This window comes from Daucus carota, chromosome 2 (genome assembly GCF_001625215.2).
Source record: "Daucus carota subsp. sativus chromosome 2, DH1 v3.0, whole genome shotgun sequence".
Classification (NCBI taxonomy): Eukaryota; Viridiplantae; Streptophyta; class Magnoliopsida; order Apiales; family Apiaceae; genus Daucus; species Daucus carota.
Window position 1 is genome coordinate 12,759,618 of NC_030382.2, and position 19,780 is coordinate 12,779,397.

At 37.6% G+C, this 19,780-nt stretch overlaps 1 protein-coding gene across 4 annotated transcripts; it reads right to left on the minus strand.

Moving 5' to 3' along the window:
- Positions 1-17,321: 17,321 nt before the first annotated feature.
- Positions 17,322-19,562, minus strand: LOC108207983 (F-box/FBD/LRR-repeat protein At1g13570). 4 transcript variants are annotated; one of them, XM_017378450.2, is made up of 5 exons: positions 19,489-19,562; positions 19,355-19,400; positions 18,252-19,082; positions 17,981-18,175; positions 17,322-17,836 (listed from the first exon to the last, which is right to left on the minus strand). In XM_017378450.2, the coding sequence occupies exons 3-5, from the start codon at positions 19,077-19,079 to the stop codon at positions 17,597-17,599; spliced, it is 1,263 nt and encodes a 420-aa protein (XP_017233939.1). In that variant the 5' UTR covers positions 19,080-19,082; positions 19,355-19,400; positions 19,489-19,562; the 3' UTR covers positions 17,322-17,596. The 4 variants fall into 4 exon arrangements, with proteins under 4 accessions (XP_017233939.1, XP_017233940.1, XP_063942550.1 ...); XM_017378451.2 differs by having other exon boundaries at positions 17,981-18,145; positions 19,355-19,556; XM_064086480.1 differs by having other exon boundaries at positions 19,355-19,555.
- Positions 19,563-19,780: the final 218 nt, after the last annotated feature.

Here is a 19,780-nt window from a genome sequence, read left to right on the forward strand (position 1 = left end):
GACACATGATTATGGGTGCTTTTCAGGACTCCCTAAGGAAAAACAGAAACATACTCCTCTATCCTAGGTTTTTCCAGATTGTGCTGAATCAACTACTGACTCCTGCTGAAAGAGCTGTCTATCCCAATATAGACAATGTTATATGCTCTTTCATGTCTACCAGGGTCATCTCTATGCTGGAAAACCATCAGAACTACACCAACAATGAAGATGTGGTTCTTCCGGAGGCAATGCAAGAATTCCTGAACAATCCAAATGTGCCTCCACCCCACATTCAAAATGTTGCTGATCCAGTGGTTCAGGAAGAGGAGGCCCCTGCAACTCAAAGTACTGAAGTCCCTGAGTCATCTCATCAAGCTGATATCCCTGAGACTCAAACTTCACAAATGGAAGAAGAGGTGATAGTGGAAGATGCACAGACATCCTCAGATGACAATGCTCAATCTGAAGGAGAGGATTCACTGCAAGACAACTCCACAGATTCTGAAGATGAAGTGAATACTCCTGTTCAAACCACTGCAGCTGATGTAATGGTGGATGTTGATGAACTTTTCTCTAACACTTATAATCCACTGCTACAGTCAGGTATTCCTTCTGACTCTGACAACTTGTCCTTTGATGCACCTGATTGGGTTCAGAATCTTTTGGATTCCAATCAGCTTTCACCACCTCTCACAAGTGCCAATGAATTTGAAATCCCCCAAATTCATAACCAAGGCACCACTTCACAAACACCTGAAGCAGAAACTACTCTACCCCTCAGCCAACCACTTATTATTTCTGAGAGGGAGGGAGAAAGTGCCTTAAGTGCACCACACAAGGAGTCTGTTTCTGAAACTGCAGCTCTGTCTCCTAGTCAGGAAAGGAGAATAGAACCTGAGACAACTGCAGATATGTCTATTTCTTCACCACCTCAGCCAAATACTATTCCAATGCACAGTGAGGTTGCACACACAGTTGAAGAATTGACGGTTGCGAACACTTTGTCGTCCATGTCAGGGATAGACACTGTTGTTTCTGATCCTTTTCAGGGTCAAATGCCTTCACAGGCTTCTGGGGGAAACTTGGATGAAATGCCCCTTTCTACATCCTTGTCTACCCCCCTGGGAGGAACATTCCCAGATCCTTCAAAGGACTCTTCACCTCTCGAAGGTGAACGGCAATCTGTTTCTGAGCCCTTCATATCAGGAAGTGTGCCAGTTACAGAGGACTTGTCACAAAGTCTTTCGCCGTCAAAGGCAGTTGTGGGAAACCAGGGTGCTTCGCCAATTCAAGGATCACATCCTTCGAGCCCTGTGTCTACCCACCCTGAGATTCCAACTCAGGATCCAACAAAGGACTCACTACTTTCTAGTAGTCGGCAACTTGTTTCTTATGACTCAGATTCATCTGACGAGGAAACCGAGGACGAAGGCTTACGAACCTTCATTGCACCTTCTGTGACCTCTCTAGAAGAGGCTAAGAAGATTTCACTTGCAGGTACATCAACAGATGCTGGAACTTCTTTGAGTGAGAGGGAAACACTTACAGAACCTGTCATACAGAAACCCTCTGACCCACTGAGTGTTCTGGCTTTGAGTGAAACGAGAGAAACACCTGCAGAACGTATTAGTGAGAACCCCTCAAACCAACCTACAATCGAATCTGCTATTCCAACTGTATCTGTGACAGAATTTGAAGCTCTGAAATTTAAAGTTCAACACTTAGAAGCTGAGAATCTTGTTCTACGGGAGGAGTTGGTAGAAATCAAAACAACAATGGAGCAAAGGTTGGCTGCCCTGGAGGCTAAGTTGCTGGCATCTCAACCTTCCAGAGAGGATTACTCAACTGAGGGGGAGAGAGCAGCAGAAAAAGCAAAAGGGAAGAGGGTGATAACAGGGGTGTCTGAAGAACTGATTGATTCTGCTCTTAGACATCAATTCAGTTACAGTCATGATGAATACATCCCTGAGTTTGTGGATGACAGGGTGATTAGGATGGTTGGTGCTGAGAATGAAGATCTTGAAGAAGGAGAAATCCCAGATGCTGAAGTCTTTGCTGATGAACTTGCATATCACAATGACATCTTTCCTGCTGAAGAGTTTGAAATTGCAAATCCACAAGACATTGCTAATGTTGCTAGGGATTATGCTGAGCAAAAGAGAGCAAGGGAGAAGTTAGAAAACCAAAGACGGATTCGAAGGGAAAGGAGACTTGCCAACTTACATAAAGATGGAGCTGAATGGGATGCTGCTAGATCTGTGTTTGATTTTCCAGAGGTCACTCAAGACAATGATGATGACGAAGTAAAAGATATCTTTGACTCCTTCAGGAACAACTACAAGGATTTACATGATTATCACGAGGTGTTAAATGATATCATTTCTACTGTGTCTGTTGCTGTTCTTCCCAGGAGAGGATGGATGGTGAACATATCATTTGAGCTACAGAGAGAAGGCCATGGACTCAAGCATGTGTCAAGTCAGTTTCTCAGAGATCTTTCTTTAACTGAGCTGTTTGTGGTAAGAAACAAGATCATCTCAACCGGCAGAAAGCATAATGAAATATTCAGAGATATGGTGGAAGGTTGGATATCTGATATTGGAGTTGAAATTCATGACAAGCCTTCAGTTATCAAGTATTTCAAGGATGGTATGATTCAGAGTATTGGACTCACTGATGAAGCATTATCAACATACAATCCTCGTATACTGAAATATCTGGAAGCTCAAGTCAGGGAGAAGTGCTCAAGGACTAGCAAGGGAAGATTAACTGCTGAATTGTTATATGCTTATCGTCTGAACTTTGCTGCTCTGAGAGATTTAGACTTATCAGCCATCAATCGTCAACCACCATATCCACTGCCTCCACTCAACCCTGAAATTCCTGAAAATCCAAATGCACCTGTTGTTACTTACAATCCTACATCTGTAATATTCAAGAAGAAGAAAGACTCTGAAGTCACTGCTATACCACTCACAGAGATTGGGAAACTCAATTCCAAAAGAATCACTCGTGCAGTTGCAGCTGTTAAGTGGTCCGTGGTAAAAGAAGACAAGAGTGTGCTCAAAGATTTGGTTGATCTTCTGGAGATAAGAAAAGCTGTAGAGACTGTCCACAACACTTCTAGAGTTCGTGCTCATCCATCAAGGATCATTATGAAAATTGAAGGAATGGAGATGAATGTCACTTTCAAGAAGTTGAAGAAGATGGTTCACCTGCAAACTTTAGAGAAGATGAAGAAAAATCTAGAGCAACCTCCACCTGAGAATACACTGGAGCAAGTGGCACTGAGTACCATTACAGCAAGGATTGAAGAGATTGAAAACAAGCTTACTCAGAAGAGAGTAGAGGAAGCTGCAAAAAGAAAAGCTGAGCAGAAGCTGATTAATGCAAGAGCCAAGAAACCAAGGAAAGATTAGTTCAGGCTAGAGGAACAAATGGCTACTTGTATTTACTTTTGAATTCTGGAAATTGTAAGATATAATCCAGACTGTACTTAGTATTATTTCCTGTTTAAATTAGTATGCTTTTTCATTGTGTCAGTTGAGTTATCCTCTTAAAGGATTTGCTTGTCGAACTCTAACAATCAAATAGGGGGAGATTGTAAAGCATAATGTAACGTAACTGTAATTACGATAACTCAACACAACGAAAGACAGGAAACAATACGTAAGTATTATACAGGAATCTACAGGTTGGAGATTCGATACGAACAGACAAAGACAATCAAGATATCTGAGACGAGCATCCGTCCACTGGAAGAAGTTCATTAACATGTTCAAGCCTCAGTGAAGAATAAAGTTCAATATGTTTCTGCTATCAAGACTGCCTGAAGATCAAGTATCAAAGACCAGAAGATTCCAGTATATTTAATTTGATTATTTATAATCAAATCTATCGAAGCAACATCTAACCCGGAATGACTGATCAAGTATATTATCAAGCAAAGGATTCAAAGAATTATTTCAGTTCGAGTCGTTCGTGAACCAGACCAGTGCACAGGACGTCAGAACGTACGAAAGTATTCAATGGATTCGATCAATGAATTATTGATCAAGTCAATCGAGCTGCCTCAGAAATACCCTCAGAGGTTTGAAATTAATAAGATATATATATGTATATATATATATATAATTAATTGATAATTACTTGAATAAGAATTTAATTCAAGTAATTAATAAATCAATTAATAATATGTATACACATATATATTCATACCTCTGGCGCAATGTTTGACCTAAGAGTCAAAGGTTTTTCTCACTTAGATTTTTTCTAAGTCACTCGAAGTGTACACAGTAGTACATGGCGCAAACTTTGACTCAGAAAGTCAAAGTTTGCGCTACATACATTGGAGGGTCTAAAGCGCAAGTTTAAGTTTTGTTTCTAAGGACAAAAGAACTCTCCTCTCCTGTGAACCATGTGGAGCGCAACCTTTGACCCAGAAGTCAAGGCGCAACTTCCATCTCTCAGAATTTGTCTAAGGCACCCGTGTATACACTCTACAGGCGCAATGTTTGACTTGGTCAAACTAGCGCATCATTTGACCCTCTACAGGCGCAAAGTTTGACCAAGTAATTTCTGTTGTGTTTCTAACTTAGTTTTATCTAAGTCACAGACACTATGGAGTCATATGAAGCGCAAGTTTTGACTGTGTGGTCCTGGCGCCAAGTTTGACTTTCTGGAGGCGCATCTTTGCTATTTGGGAGTTAGTTTATTTCTGATAAATCGAATCCGTCCAGGACGAACTCAAGTCGTCCAGGACGAACTCGTTAACCATGGTTAGATGTTGAGAAGCCTATAAATAGAGCTTGATGTTTTCATTTGAAAACAACTACACACTTTGTAAGTGCACACACTATACACGTTCTCGAGAGTTCAATTAGAAGATCGTATTTATCGAGAGTTTGTAATAGAGTGATTGTAGTCTCTGCAGCCGACACTTGTGTTGGAATTTGTAGCACCCGAGGATTATTTCTAATATAAGAATATTCCCCGACTTGCTGGAGTTATTTATTTACGATTGATTTAACATGGACTGAAACAAAGATTATCCGCAATTAAATTAAATCGAAGAAATTGGTACGACGTATTCAACCCCCCCCCCCTTCTACGTCTGATTGGACCTAACATTGTATCTTATAATTTCTGTTACATACTTCTTTCCTTTTTCATCAACCTTTCGTCGTTGACAAGTTTCCTATCCATAATTTTTTTATCGTAACTTAGCTTCAGATGCAGTGCTTCTGTTAAGCCAAAGTGTGGTTCCTGCGCAATCTTTTTCAGTTTCCATGGTGAAAACATCATGCTATCTGATCAAAAAGGATAATGAAGTTCTAGTCGCATCCGCAAGTTAACAGGAAATCCTGCCACCAAAGGTTTACATCTAACTTGTGTTCATCCTCTATACTTAAGATTGTAGTATTATCAGTTTCCCTGTTTATGTGCTTATTTACATTCAACTTTCCACCTTAGATGTGTTTTTAATAATATGTTTTGCGCTACGTTTTGCAAAGCTTGTCTAGTTTTCTATGTTTTATTAGTTATTGCTCAAATTTGTAAACTTTATTGTTATGTGGTGTTGAAATAGAAGTCATGTTTACACTACTACTATGTCACAAGCAGCTGTTGTACACTAGCTTAGCTTAGTCACCTACATATAGCTTGTAATAGTCATAGTTGGTTAGGAGTTGTACGCGTTCTATTTATTTTCTTGTCTGTACTAGTTCCTATAAATTCCTCATCTTATTCTCATGTAACCACAACACAGTAATATACAATCTGCACTCCTTTGCACTACTGCCTCCGCTATCAACTTATTCGTTCTTCCTGTTATACACATATATATACACACACATCAGTATATATATACACATAACACATACGTTTCTTCATGGTATCAGAGCTTTAAGATCCTTACCTCTGTGTTTTTCCAGCCGCAATCATACTTTCCGGTGAAAAACTCTGTTAAACATTAAACCAAACAGTTGGCGCAACCCAGTTTTTTGGCGAGTCAACACAACGAGTTCCTGAGCTCGTCTCAACTCATCAAAACCCAAAACAAAACCCACAAGTTCAGCTAGTCACAGGGCTTAAACTCCAGCGAACAGCCATTAACTCCGACGAACATCCATTAACTCCGGCGAACCATTGCACCGCGTCTCTTTTGAAAGAAAGAAAAAGATCAACGTCCAAGTCCTTTAAATATCTTAACATCAACCATCAGAAAGAACTCCGCTGCTGATCTGTTGGTAATCTCAAATACACAGTAATAATATATGTTTTACATATATTTTATTTCCGTACGTGTTGTTTATGATATACTGATAGTTGTTGGCTAACTTACCTTTAAGTACCCTCAGTCCTAATATTTTACAGTTTTTACATTGATCTTTCAAGATATATACACCAGTCCCTGCTCTTTCATAACATACACACCAGACCTCAACTCCCAAAAGTTACATTTTTTTTTAAACCCCTGTATTTTATTTTATTTTTCCCAAACAAGTACTTGTGCAAATGGAAAAAGAAAATAGTTCACCAATTCAAACAATTTTGAATGGGTCGAACTATATAACTTGGTCTCAAGCTATGCGCAGTTACTTGAAAGGAAAAAGACTTTGGCGATATGTCAACAGAGATTTTACAATTCTTATCAGGGAGAAAGATGAAACAGATTCCAAATTTAAGGATCGCATTGAAGAATGGGATGTCAAAAATCACCAAGCAATCACATTTTTTAGAAACTCTTCAGTTTCTAAAATTAATTTACAGTTTGGAAATTATGACACCGCAAAAGAAATTTGGGATTTACTGGCATCAAGATACACTACATCCGATCTTTCTCACCAGTATCAGATCATGAGTTCACTGAGCAAGCAAAAGCAAGAGCCTGGTCAACCGGTTGCAGATTTTCTCTCGCAGATACAATCATTTTGGGATCAATTAACATTATCTGAACCAAAGTGGTTACATACAGAAGATGCTATATCGTGACCAACAACGGCTCATCCAGTTTCTTATGGCTCTCACTCAAGATTTCGAACCAGTTAGAGCCGCTCTTCTTCATCGAGTTCCACTACCCTCTTTAGAAAGTTCTATTTCTGAACTTATTTCTGAGGAAACTCGACTTGGCCATGAAAAATTCAAATCTGTGATTGATAATGTTCTTGCTGTACCTCCGGCACCTACTTCTGACAAACCATTTTGCAGGTTCTGTCGTCAAAGTGGACATGTCACAAAGGATTGCATAACATTGCGTAATCATACATGTCAACACTGTCATCAAAAGGGTCATTACTCAATGTCTTTCTATAAGAAAAAGCCATCCTTTCATTCACAAAAGTTTTCACATCCTTCCGCTGCTGCAACCTCTGAAACTACATCAGAAACTACACCAAACACATCTACTAATGAACTGGAAGCCTTGCTTAGACAGGTTTTATCTAAAACCAGTTCTCCCTCCACTGCATTCTCTGTCATTTCAGGTAACTCTTGGTATTTTGATTCTGCATGCTGCAATCACATGACAAATAATCCACACATTTTTACCTCAAAAATACAGAGCACATGTCTTCCAAATATTCAGACTGCTGATGGTTCCACCATGAATGTAACCCATATCGGAACTGTATCCACAGAAGATTTATCTCTTCCAAACACATACTATGTTCCTAATCTTTCCCTAAATCTTATTTCAATCGGCCAATTATGTGATCTTGGCCTGCATATAATCTTTACTACTTCTGGTTGTCATGTACAGGATCCTCAGACAGGACAGACACTTGGGACAGGGCGTAGGTGTGGAAGGTTGTTTGAGCTCACTTACCTTCATCTCCCCTCACTAACATCATCCCCTCATCTAGCTGGATCTGTTTCATCGACATCTACCATATGGCATTCTCGGTTAGGGCATCTTTCATATCCTCGTTTACATAATCTTATTTCTAGTGGTCAACTAGGTAGTGTGAGTGAGAATACAGTTGAGTGTGCCCCTTGTAAACTGGCAAAACAACATGTACTACCTTTTCCTATTAAATATGAAAAATCTTCAGCTTCTTTTGACCTTTTTCACTCTGATATTTGGGGTCCTGCCCCCACTCCAACTATGGGAGGATCTAAATATTATGTGATATTTGTTGATGATTTTTCCCGTTTTACATGGATTTATATTTTGAAAAATAGATCTGAATTAGGAGAAACCTATAGAAATTTTGCCACTATGATTGACACTCAATTCAAAAAGAAAATCAAGCTTTTTCGTGCCGATAATGCCAAAGAATACAAAGAATCAGAATTTAGTAAATTTTTGGCATCTTACGGTACTCTAGCACAAAGTTCTTGTCCTCACACATCACAACAAAATGGGCGTGCTGAACGTAAACATAGACACATTCTTGATACAATTAGAGCTTTGATTATTTCTTCTTCTTGTCCAGAATTCTTTTGGGGGGAAGCTGCTTTAACTGCTGTTCATACAATATATATGATTCCTTCTCGAGTCACAGATAATCTATCTCCTTATGAAAAATTATATGGAGAACCGCCATCATATGATTTTCTTAAGGTTTTTGGTTCTGCATGTTTTGTTCTTCTTCCTCCACATGAAAGAACAAAACTTGAGCCACGTGCACGTCTTTGTTGTTTTATTGGTTATGGTAGTGGTCAAAAAGGATATCGTTGTTGGGATCCTATCTCACAACGACTACGAGTTTCACGTAATGTGACATTTTGGGAACACAAAATGTTCTCATCTATGTCAGATTTTAAAATTGACACTTCGACCAGTATTTCCCACTTTACCGATCCTTTTGTTGATCTACACCCTCCTGATGAAAATATAGAAAATCCATCATCTTCTTCTAACATATTTTCAGCAGATTCTCCACTTGAGCTCACTCAACCATCTTCAACTACTAATGTTCCTCCAACAGAAGTTCAGTCTGAGGATTCTAATGTTGAGCCTGCCACTCTGCCAGATGAGTTTGTTCATCGGTCTACTCGAGTAAGAAAACCTTCTGTCCGACTTACTGATTATCATGTTTATTCTGCTATACAAACTTTACATGAGCCTCAAACATATAGAGAGGCAAATGTGAATCCTCTTTGGCAGAAAGCAATGGCAGAAGAACTTCAGGCATTAGACAGAACTCACACTTGGGATCTTGTTACTTTGCCCCCTGGCAAAGCTGCAGTCAGTTGTCGATGGATTTACAAAATTAAGACAAAATCTGATGGATCTATAGACAGATATAAAGCTCGTCTAGTTGCAAGAGGTTTCACTCAAGAATATGGGATTGACTACGAAGAAACATTTGCCCCAGTTGCTCGTCTCACATCTGTTCGAAGTTTACTTGCTGTTGGAGCTTCGAAACATTGGGACATGTGGCAAATGGATGTCAAAAATGCTTTTCTAAATGGAGACCTACATGAGGAATTTTACCTTAAACCTCCTCCTGGTTATTCTCATTCTCAAAATCAAGTGTTCAAGCTTAACAAGGCCCTTTATGGTCTTAAACAAGCCCCTCGAGCATGGTTTGAAAAGTTCCGCACAGTCATTGGTCAACTTGGATTTTCTTCTAGTCCATATGATTATGCTCTTTTCATTCGACGATCTGATCGAGGCATTGTTCTACTTTTGCTCTATGTTGATGATATGATCATAACTGGCGATGATACAACAGGTATTTCTGAGCTAAAAGAATTTCTCAGTCAGCAATTTGAAATGAAAGATCTTGGTACATTAAGCTACTTCTTAGGACTTGAAGTCTCTTCCGTCCCTACGGGTTACACTCTTTCTCAAGTCAAGTATGCATCTGATCTTTTATTGAAGTCTGGGATTAGTGACACTAAGATTGCCTCTACACCTTTGGAATACGAGGTTAAACTCAATCCCGAAGATGGTGAATTACTTACCAATCCTACTTTATATCGTCAATTGGTTGGAAGCTTTATTTATCTCACTGTCACTCGTCCAGATATTGCTCATGCTGTTCATATTGTCAGTCAATATATGTCAGCTCCTCGCACTCCTCACTATACAGCTGTTCTCCACATACTTCGTTATGTCAAAGGCACGATATTTCATGGACTTCATTATTCATACAACTCTTCACTTGAGTTACATGCATATTCAGATGCTGATTGGGGTGGTGATCCATCTACCAGATGTTCTACCACAGGATTCTGTTTCTTCCTTGGTGATTCACTTATCTCTTGGCGTAGTAAGAAACAGTCACTTGCTTCTAAATCAACTGCTGAGTCAGAATATCGAGCTCTTGCAGACACCACACAAGAGCTAATTTGGCTACGATGGTTACTTGAAGATATGAGTGTCGTTCATCCTCCTGCTACTCCAATTTATTGTGACAGTAAGAGTGCTATTGACATTGCCCACAATGATGTATTTCACGAACGCACTAAACATATAGAGATTGATTGTCATTTCACTCGTCAACAAGTTGCAAAAGGCACAGTTCGTTTACATGGTATTTCTAGTGCTGATAATACTGCAGATCTCTTTACAAAACTTCATCCTCCTGGAAGTTTTCGTGATTTTGTTTCCAAACTAAAGTTGGTTCTTCAACCATCTTCAGTTTGAGGGGGGGTGTTGAAATAGAAGTCATGTTTACACTACTACTATGTCACAAGCAGCTGCTGTACACTAGCTTAGCTTAGTCACCTACATATAGCTTGTAATAGTCATAGTTGGTTAGGAGTTGTACGCGTTCTATTTATTTTCTTGTCTGTACTAGTTCCTATAAATTCCTCATCTTATTCTCATGTAACCACAACACAGTAATATACAATCTGCACTACTTTGCACTACTGCCTCCGCTATCAACTTATTCGTTCTTCCTGTTATACACATATATATACACACACATCAGTATATATATACACATAACACATACGTTTCTTCATGTGGTAATAGTAGGTGTTTTCTTCTTTTCTTATTCTGATCACGAATTTTGCAGCTTAGTCGGCAGAGGATAAACAAAGTTCTGTTGCTGTTGCTTGTCCTTCAAAATCAAGTGCAGAATTGTAAATAATGATGAAGATACCTCTGCTAATCTGGTGAAAGAAAACCTTATCCTCCCTCCGCCATTAGTTTTGCAAAGAACTCATAAAGTGAAAATGAACAGCAACTGGGAACTAGCAAGGCGTCAGTTGGATGTGTCCAGCAATCTCAGGCAACACCTGGTGCTGGTGGAACGGTTGAGTATGTTGCATTGCACGTTCAACACGACGGTTCTGGCGAAGAGAGGAGTAATACTTTTGAGGTCAGTTCATCCCAATATTTTTCTGAAGGAGAAACCATTAGGGTTCACAATCTTATCCTAGAATTCAAGTGAGCTAAAATCAATTGTATGTATTGCCTATTCGCCAAATTGTTATTGTACTTTTTTTAATTACTTCCCTTATCCTCTCTCACCTAATGTTTTTCTTCTCTCTCTTTTTAAAATGCATTTATAATAAAGGATGTGAAGGAAAGTCCTTCTGAAGGTTCCCGAGTCTCCCTCTATCATCAGTTGTAAAAAGACTTCAGTCGCAACTGCTACATATTATCAACAGCCTTTTACATATTTGCAGCAAGTACAATTACAAGCACAGATATTTGTGCATCGATATCTAATGTGAGATATAAATGCATCTAGTTCATTTGTATCAGCTGGAGTGAGGAAAGTAATAAAGCTTAATAAGAATTAATTTAGGTTAATACTAAAGTTTAGTATGAATTTAATTCAGTAGTAATTAAATGGTTCATGGTAAGCCGATAATGCCTCTTTAACAATTGATATATTATCCAAAGAATAGAGTAGTTAGATATTGGCGTAATGATGACTTGTAGACCTTTCAGTAAGAATAGATTCGGTATTTCTGGGATTTAGTTTCTGAGTTTAACAAAAGAATATGGTTGGAAATATGTAGGGATAGGAGTTCTCATGAAAAATAAAACTCTGCTCCCACTGTTATGTAATTATGTCCAGTGAATCGTTTCCCTTGAACTTAAATATGAGTTGTTAGAGCATCTCTAATAAAGGCATCTTTGAGGTGCAAAACATGTCCAACTCATCATAGCTATCTATTTTTCATTTTCTTTTCCATCCATGTCATATTGGGCAACTTTTAACTCCAATCACTATACCATAGATTGGATTTAGCAACCACTCAAACAAAAATTTCTTCAAAATCGTTGCAATTGGAAAAATAAAATCATTATATTGCAACGCCAAAAAAATCATTACGGTAGAATCAAAATTTCGTTACAAATTTCGGAATGCATAGTCTATTGCAATGTTATTAAACAGCGTTGCAATAAACGTTATTTTTTGGGCCAAAAATTTGGCGGGCCTGTGAAAACTTAAGAGCGGGATAAATAAAATGTTTTGCCGGGTTAATCAAAATAAAGCGACAGAGGAAAAAAAACACCCTACTCAGAGGCACTCCCTCAACCTCCTCTTACACACACACTCGACTGAAGAGAAAGAAAGGGATAGAGAGAGATCGAGAGAGGAAGAGCCCGAGAAAGTTGATCAAAACATATTTGGGCTACATTTTACAGATCAATCAAGATGGGGACTTCAATCGAAATTGGGGTTTTTTTAGTTTAATTGGGGTTTTTTTGGTTAATCCTCTGCAAGAGTTTAATTGAAGTTCATTTTTTGTTTCAGGGCTAATTTGGTTGATATGGGTTTTAATTGAATTTTGCATCTTTCGCTTCTATAGTTCAAGGTACATCCTCTCCTTGATTTCATGTATATATGCTTTGTGTATCACCAATTTCTTTTGGGCTATTGTAAACATCATTGGCATATGTAATGGCTTAGATGTGTGTTTACTTGAGTTTGTATATCGATTATTTGTTATTATTTGGGTCTAATTTTTAATAAACTAGGGTTTATGTTCTTAATTAGGTCGTAAGTTTGTTTAATTAAGAGTTGGTAATATAGAGATTTTGTTTGTTTTTGAATGTATGCCCTGTTTATATGTGAGCCTGTTTTATATGTGTGCTATGTTTTACAAGTGGGAGCAGATAAACTGACACATTGTTGTAATCGCTCCATCTGATGAATCGGAGCTGCTACATGGGGTAAGTTTTGGTAGCCTTTTTAGACTATATACTGGCCTGCTCATAGATTGGTGATCAACACTAGATGTATTTTAAAATTTGTGCAAGGTGAAAGTATAACCGAAGATCAACACTAGTTATGAGTTATGACTATGAGCTTCCCCTAATCTTGTTATTTTGAGATTATTTGGTATGACAAGCACATGTTTGTGTTGGTTGTGTCTTTCTGTTTTGTTTTTTAGAGTCACTTAATTCTGTTAATGTTCTTAAAGTATATTATCTTATAATACCAGAACTAAACTACTTCGCTGAGCAGTGGATGAGTTTCAGTTACCCAGTTTTCATTTTGATGGACTGTCCCGTGTTTTTGATGATGTAATATATTTCACTTTTTCTGCTGATAACATTGTCGATAGTATGAAAATATGTAATATTGTATACCATTCCATTGGTGGAGCCAGATGTTAGCGGAACATGAGCAATCTTTCTGTATACACGTGTCTTAACATCCTGGAAACTAATTTAATACTTAATAATTCATGACTATTTTCTAGCACTTGATCATCTAGCTTAGAAGCCAGAGAGTGTAAAGCAGAATACAGTATCAAATAGGACATTGTCTTAAAAACCATATTAATCCCAATTTGTTGTCTTAGTATATACAACATTCAGTATTAACTGTAGAGGCTTTCCCTTGCTCCTCTCGATACGCTGCTGTACCTGTGCCACAGGTTTTTCTATAGTAGGAACAGTTATAACCTTAATGTTTGCCAAGTTATATTGGCACATTCATCATTCTTAGTGTGCCTTTCCCGGCTTTCCATAAAATTCTCTTTTAGAAGTGTGTTGCTGAATATAAGGCCCTAGTGTAGTGTAGCTTTTTATTTTTTTTTCTTTTGGTCTTCTTTAACTAATTATGCTTTAGGGAGATAACAGATTAATTATAATTTAATTAAGTTAATAGAGTTAAAACCAAAATTTAGTTGTATATGTTAATAGATTAATTTTTTTTCTTGTAGTGAATTATATTTGGCTAAACCACATGTAGTCGATTAATTGACTATATATGGCTTTTAGCAGGTATGTGACTGCTGGAACTAGTTGGTTGAATGGTAACTTTGGTAACGTGGCAAAGGCTGGTGGTACAAAAACTAGAGCAAAATGGAGTATGGCGTTATCGAATTTGACTGCTAAGTTGCGGGGTCAACTGTTTACCATTTCATATATTAATATTCCTTGTAATATGAAAAAAGGCCTCACTGTGGTTACTTCAAGGATCAATAAACTGAAAATATATATAGAACAATCATTGGGAAAGACAGTTAACAATAACATCAGCTTATCTGATGTTGTTTGTTTTCAGTAGACTTGATGGTCATGCCATGTCAGGTTCTTCAAGCCAAACACAATCACAAATTTTCCATGTCAGTGATCTGTGTACAACCAAAACTATTTGGGTCGGTACGATATACAAAGTGAATTCATAAATAATAATAATTTTGTTAAAATATAAAATATGTACACATCCTTAAATTTCTAAAAAAGGTAGTTGACAAACTTTTATTTTTTTATCTTTTTTACTTTCCTAAGGGATATTTGACATGATTATATAATTGTTGGTATACAGGATATCAATGGATTTGAAGATCTCTAAAAAAGCTTCTGATATGGAGGACAAACTTAACAAAAACTAGAGACAATCCTCGGACATTGGCAGAGAAGAATCTCTCACTATATATTAATATCGAAGAACTATGTGCTAGTGGTCATAGTTAACAAGAGTCGAATCCCGATAGCAATGAAGCTGATTTTGTTCCAGATTTGGCTCATTTTAATGCCAACTATTTGATGTACTTCACCTATTTTCGGCTATTTCAATTAGTGTTCTAATCTCAGAATTGTTTTTTATTTAGTAAGTATGGTATTGATCTTTGTTGTGGTTGTGTAGGACTTGTTTGTGGTTGTCTAGGAATGACTATACTTGTGGTTAGTAACAGCCTTTGTACTATTTTTATTAATTTGTTGGTGTTGAACCTTTAATGGTGGATTAATACATTTTTGAAATGGTCATGCCAAATTTTTTTTAACCACACTGTTGCAATATATGATTATAATGTTCCCATAGAGGTTTCTTTTCTATTGGAAATCATTTAAATAACAGTGCATTAGGACCAAACTTTGTTGACACAGGTGCTATATGGCAATGTTTAAACTAAAACAAAGTGTTGCAAATATTGTTGTAATAAAAGAACAAACTACAGCAATGATTTTAATAGCATTGCTATAGAGGAAAAGCTGTTGCAATATGTCGCTCTGGCAATGATTTAAACTTGTTGCAATACATGCGTTAATTCATTGCAAAAAGGGCTCTATGGCAACGGGGGCAAACTTAACGGTCGATTTTTTGAAAATCATTGCAATAGACGCTATTGCAATGAGTTTTTATGATATAGCAACTATTTTCAGGGGTTGCTAAATGCAATCTATGGTATAGTGAATAGCTGGCACTCAATACAAGGTGCTAAAATGGTCCACAAATGAATAATAGAGAAACCAGATAGTACAAAATAGGTATATGATATAGAGTTTCAACTGCAAGTATTTCTGTTTTATCAATTTAGAGGGGGTGTCAAAACTTGGTAACTTCTCTTTGCACTTTTTGGGCACCCTTATAACTCCAATAAGGAAGCACTTAAGAGTGCCATGCCGCAGGTTTTGGCACCCCTATTGGAGATGGTCTAAGGTGAACTTACATATACTAATAAAAAAATAGGGTTTTGCAGGCAAAATTCTGTGCCAGAAGAGGCTTGGATGGTTTCAGCATTTGGGAAATTGGGTTAGTTAACTAAGATTACTTCCAAACATTACATAATTATGTATGTTGTAGTCTTTTGTTGAACCATTATTTCTACAGATGATGATCAACGTCTTTGGGAGCCTGCCTGGCGTGCTTGTAGCGAAAGGATTTATTCTCAGCAATCTCAGGGCAGCAACCTGGTGACTGTCTTATCAGGTCAAAATTCTGCTAATCCAAAGCCTATAAAGGAAGAAGTTTCATGTCAGTAGAAGCTCATGGCAAATTCCTTTACTAACTCTAGATCAGGCAGCATCTGTTAGTGATGCAAGTGATCGTCTCTTTGAAAAAGTAAATGCTATCCAGCCTGTTTTCCAGAATTTTTTGCTGGCTCAAACTCGTCCAGATTGGATCCCTGATTGTCAATAATTTATCGTCTATGTCAGTTTCTGGTACCACTGGTTGCTCTGCATCCGCAAGCAGTTCGGAAAACAATCTTGCACTTCTATTATCTACGCTTACAAGCAATCAACCCACTGGAGCGGACAAGATTGTGGAAGTGAAGGATATTCTTTTAGAGGAGACATCGAATGCAGTCAATGTAGCTAGGCTATATGCAGAAGATGCTGCAGCACATGCTGCTGCTGCAGTCAGCAACTGCAGTGATGTTTGGAGCCATTTGAATAAGCTGAAAAATTCTTATGTAAGATGTGATGATGAAACAAAGCTTTCTTCTGCAGCTATGGCAATTTCTGCAGCTGCTTCTGTTGCAAAGGCTGCAGCATCTGCAGCTAAACTTGCATCAAATATTGCAGTTGAAGCAAAGATAATGGCAGGTGAAGTATCAATTACAACTGCAACTGAAAAATAGTACCCTGAGCACTGCACCGTCTCCTCGTGCTTCAAGTTATTCACGAGTGGATGGAGAAGAAAAAATATCCACTAGTTCAATAATTGCTGTTGCAAAAGCAGCACTTAAGAAGAGAGTTAAAGCTTCATCAGCTGCCGTAAAACATGCTGAAAACTTTGATGCCATCGTAAAAGCTTCTGAACTGGCAGCAGCAGCAGTATCTCAAGTAGGAATTATTATCTCTAATGGTAATCATTTGCCTTAAAAGAGAATTGGCTGATTTTCGTCCTAAGAACTACTGGAGTACTCTCCATGTATCTCCTAAATATGATTTTCGTCCTAAGAGAATTGGCTGATTATGTATTCGATTAGTGTTTGATTTTTTTTATTGAAAAATATATCTTATTTTTATAATATTTTTATATTATATATTTTGATTAACTTGCAAGTTAGCAAGAACATAAAAATCACGAACAAACAATTTAAACTCGTATATAATCCAACGGCCTCTAAATGGCTCATCAGATATGCAATTTTACAGAGCCGGAAGCAGGCAGAACGCAGAACCGGTCATACACAGAAATTAAAGTACAACTTCAATGCTTCAAGAAAGAAAACAGGGAAAGGAAGAGGTTAAATGAACGATTTGAAGACCTGTTGATTCTACAGAGATAATAATTTATACTCTCGGAACTCATAGCAAGCGATGATATAGAGGTTGCTTACTAATATTGGCCAAAGCTCAGAACTGGAGCTGTTTGTCTTTTGTTCTTCAAGTATGATACAAACAAAGGAATGGAAGAAACAAATTTATAATTTAACTAATTTCCTTGCGGCAACATCCTCTGTCAACAAAGCTGTAAAAAAAAGTGTTGAGCTACAGTTTCTAGTACAGTTGCAACTAAAATGAAAAATACTTATAATCGAACTCTTTTAGCACTTTGGAATGCCAGTACAATCTTTTAAGTGAAGGGGAAGATGCGCGGATATAATCTCTGAAAAGTATCTCAGCTTTTGAATTCTCCGCCTCACCTATTTCCACGGTATAATGTTGGTGTAGGACCATCTTCTTGCAATCTAGCGATGTATAATACTGCTCAGCTGCTAACTCCACAGGTTTCAATCTCTTCCCTTTATTCCCCTAAATAGATATGCAATATTAATACGATATATTATGTGTCGGATAAAAAAAAATAGATTCAGTTCAGTTGTTGGTTTCCCATCTCCTATGTTGGTACAAAAAAAAAAAGAAGAGGAAATAGGTAATCAGTAAGTGCCAACTCACCACTGATATCTTAAGGCTTTGCAAGTTGGGGGAACTTCTGACCAAGCATAGCATGCTCGATATCTGACGTAAATCATAGAAGTCAACATTGTGCAATACAAGTTTTTTCATGTTCTCCATGTCCGTTTTAAGCCTTATCAGCATACCTTGCTCTGGATCCAAAAACTGCACAGATGCACTAGCATAAATATATGCCTGTGTGCACAATCGTGTTAGAACGTCAGACAACAAATAAAACCTAAAGCACAAATTAGATTAACTTTGACTTTACCGTGAGGCAGAAGCTATCAAGTATAAGAGTAGCAATTTCAGGTGTGGAGCAAAGAAACCTTTGTAGGTTAATGCGTTCTTTCGTGCTGGTCAGTGAGTAGTCTTTATCATACATTATGGCCCAGAAAACCTCTTGTTTTTCACTTCTTACGAGCTCAAATTTGTTGAGATTTTTATTATGACGTGTAAATTGGCAGACCAGATGTTGAATACCCCAACAGAAGATCAAAGACAACGCGGTGAGCTGAGGTCCAAATGACATGTCAGCGAGAAATGTGACAGAAATAAGGTAGACCGATGTCAGATTACAGAAACCCTGAAAATTTGGGGGTGCATTGAGGCTGTATCTAACAAGCAGCAAATAAACCAACTCTGAACATGAAAAAAACTGAGAGGGCATATCATCTAGAGGAAATTTAGTTTCACTAATCATCGATATATGCTTAACCCCTTTAGAGGCCATCATGCTCATCCAGGAACCGTAGTATGGTTTAAAAAAAGTAAGTGGAGGTTTGTGCATAACAAACTTCACAATTGGGCCCTCGTGAGCTAACAGAATTCTCTTGACAGCCCTTGAATAAATATAATCCCATTCATCTCTATCTTTTCCGGAGACCAGCTGGTTCATAAATGGGCGTCCTAAGTTCACATCACTACGGCTTCGCCATATATTCCTCCACGTTTTCGACAGAATACTAGTTTTTGCGGCATCTATTATTGGAATGCGATCTAAAATACAACTTATTAAGTGCATAGGCAAGTTCCCAATCAGATCGTCCGCCATTGCAGGGTCACTGATTTTGCGACGTCTTTTAACAATAGGCCTCATCTTCTGAGCAAAAAAGGGGAATTGGATGCAATATGTTAGATTATTATCCTTATTCTGGTAAATCAAAGTACACTAAGTCATACCGCGACCAGATAACTCAAGTATTAAGGGCTATTTCATGTCGTCCTGGATTCGATTCTCGCTTACCCTCGAGATTTGCTAGAACAGATATTAATATAGCTATATGCTTATTAGTGATAATTCACTAGGATTTATCATATACTAATTGAAACGTAACAATAAAAAAGACCCTGAATGAGTAACGGAAGAATTACCTGGAAGAATTCAGACTTCTAAAGAGCTAAAATTCCTTGTTATAACCTAAAAATCGCATAAACCCCGTTTCACATAATATATGAAGTATTACATATATACACACGAGCGAACTATATTCAGGAGATAACTATACCTTTTCCGATGAAGAGAAGGATATAACTTGGGTGTTAATAATTTAACCAAACCGAAAATTAACCCATTCCAATTTCCAACTCCATCTATACTATCTATACTATAATATAATAAGACAACATAGGTTTAATTTGTAGTCCTACAAATTTGGTCACTTTTTTATAACTACAAATGGGTGACATGTAGACTTCTCTTACTCTTACAATATTAAAGAGTTTTATACCGTTCAAATTACTAACACTTGTGATGTTATACAAGATAAAAAAAACTCCACCATTATTCTTTTAAATATA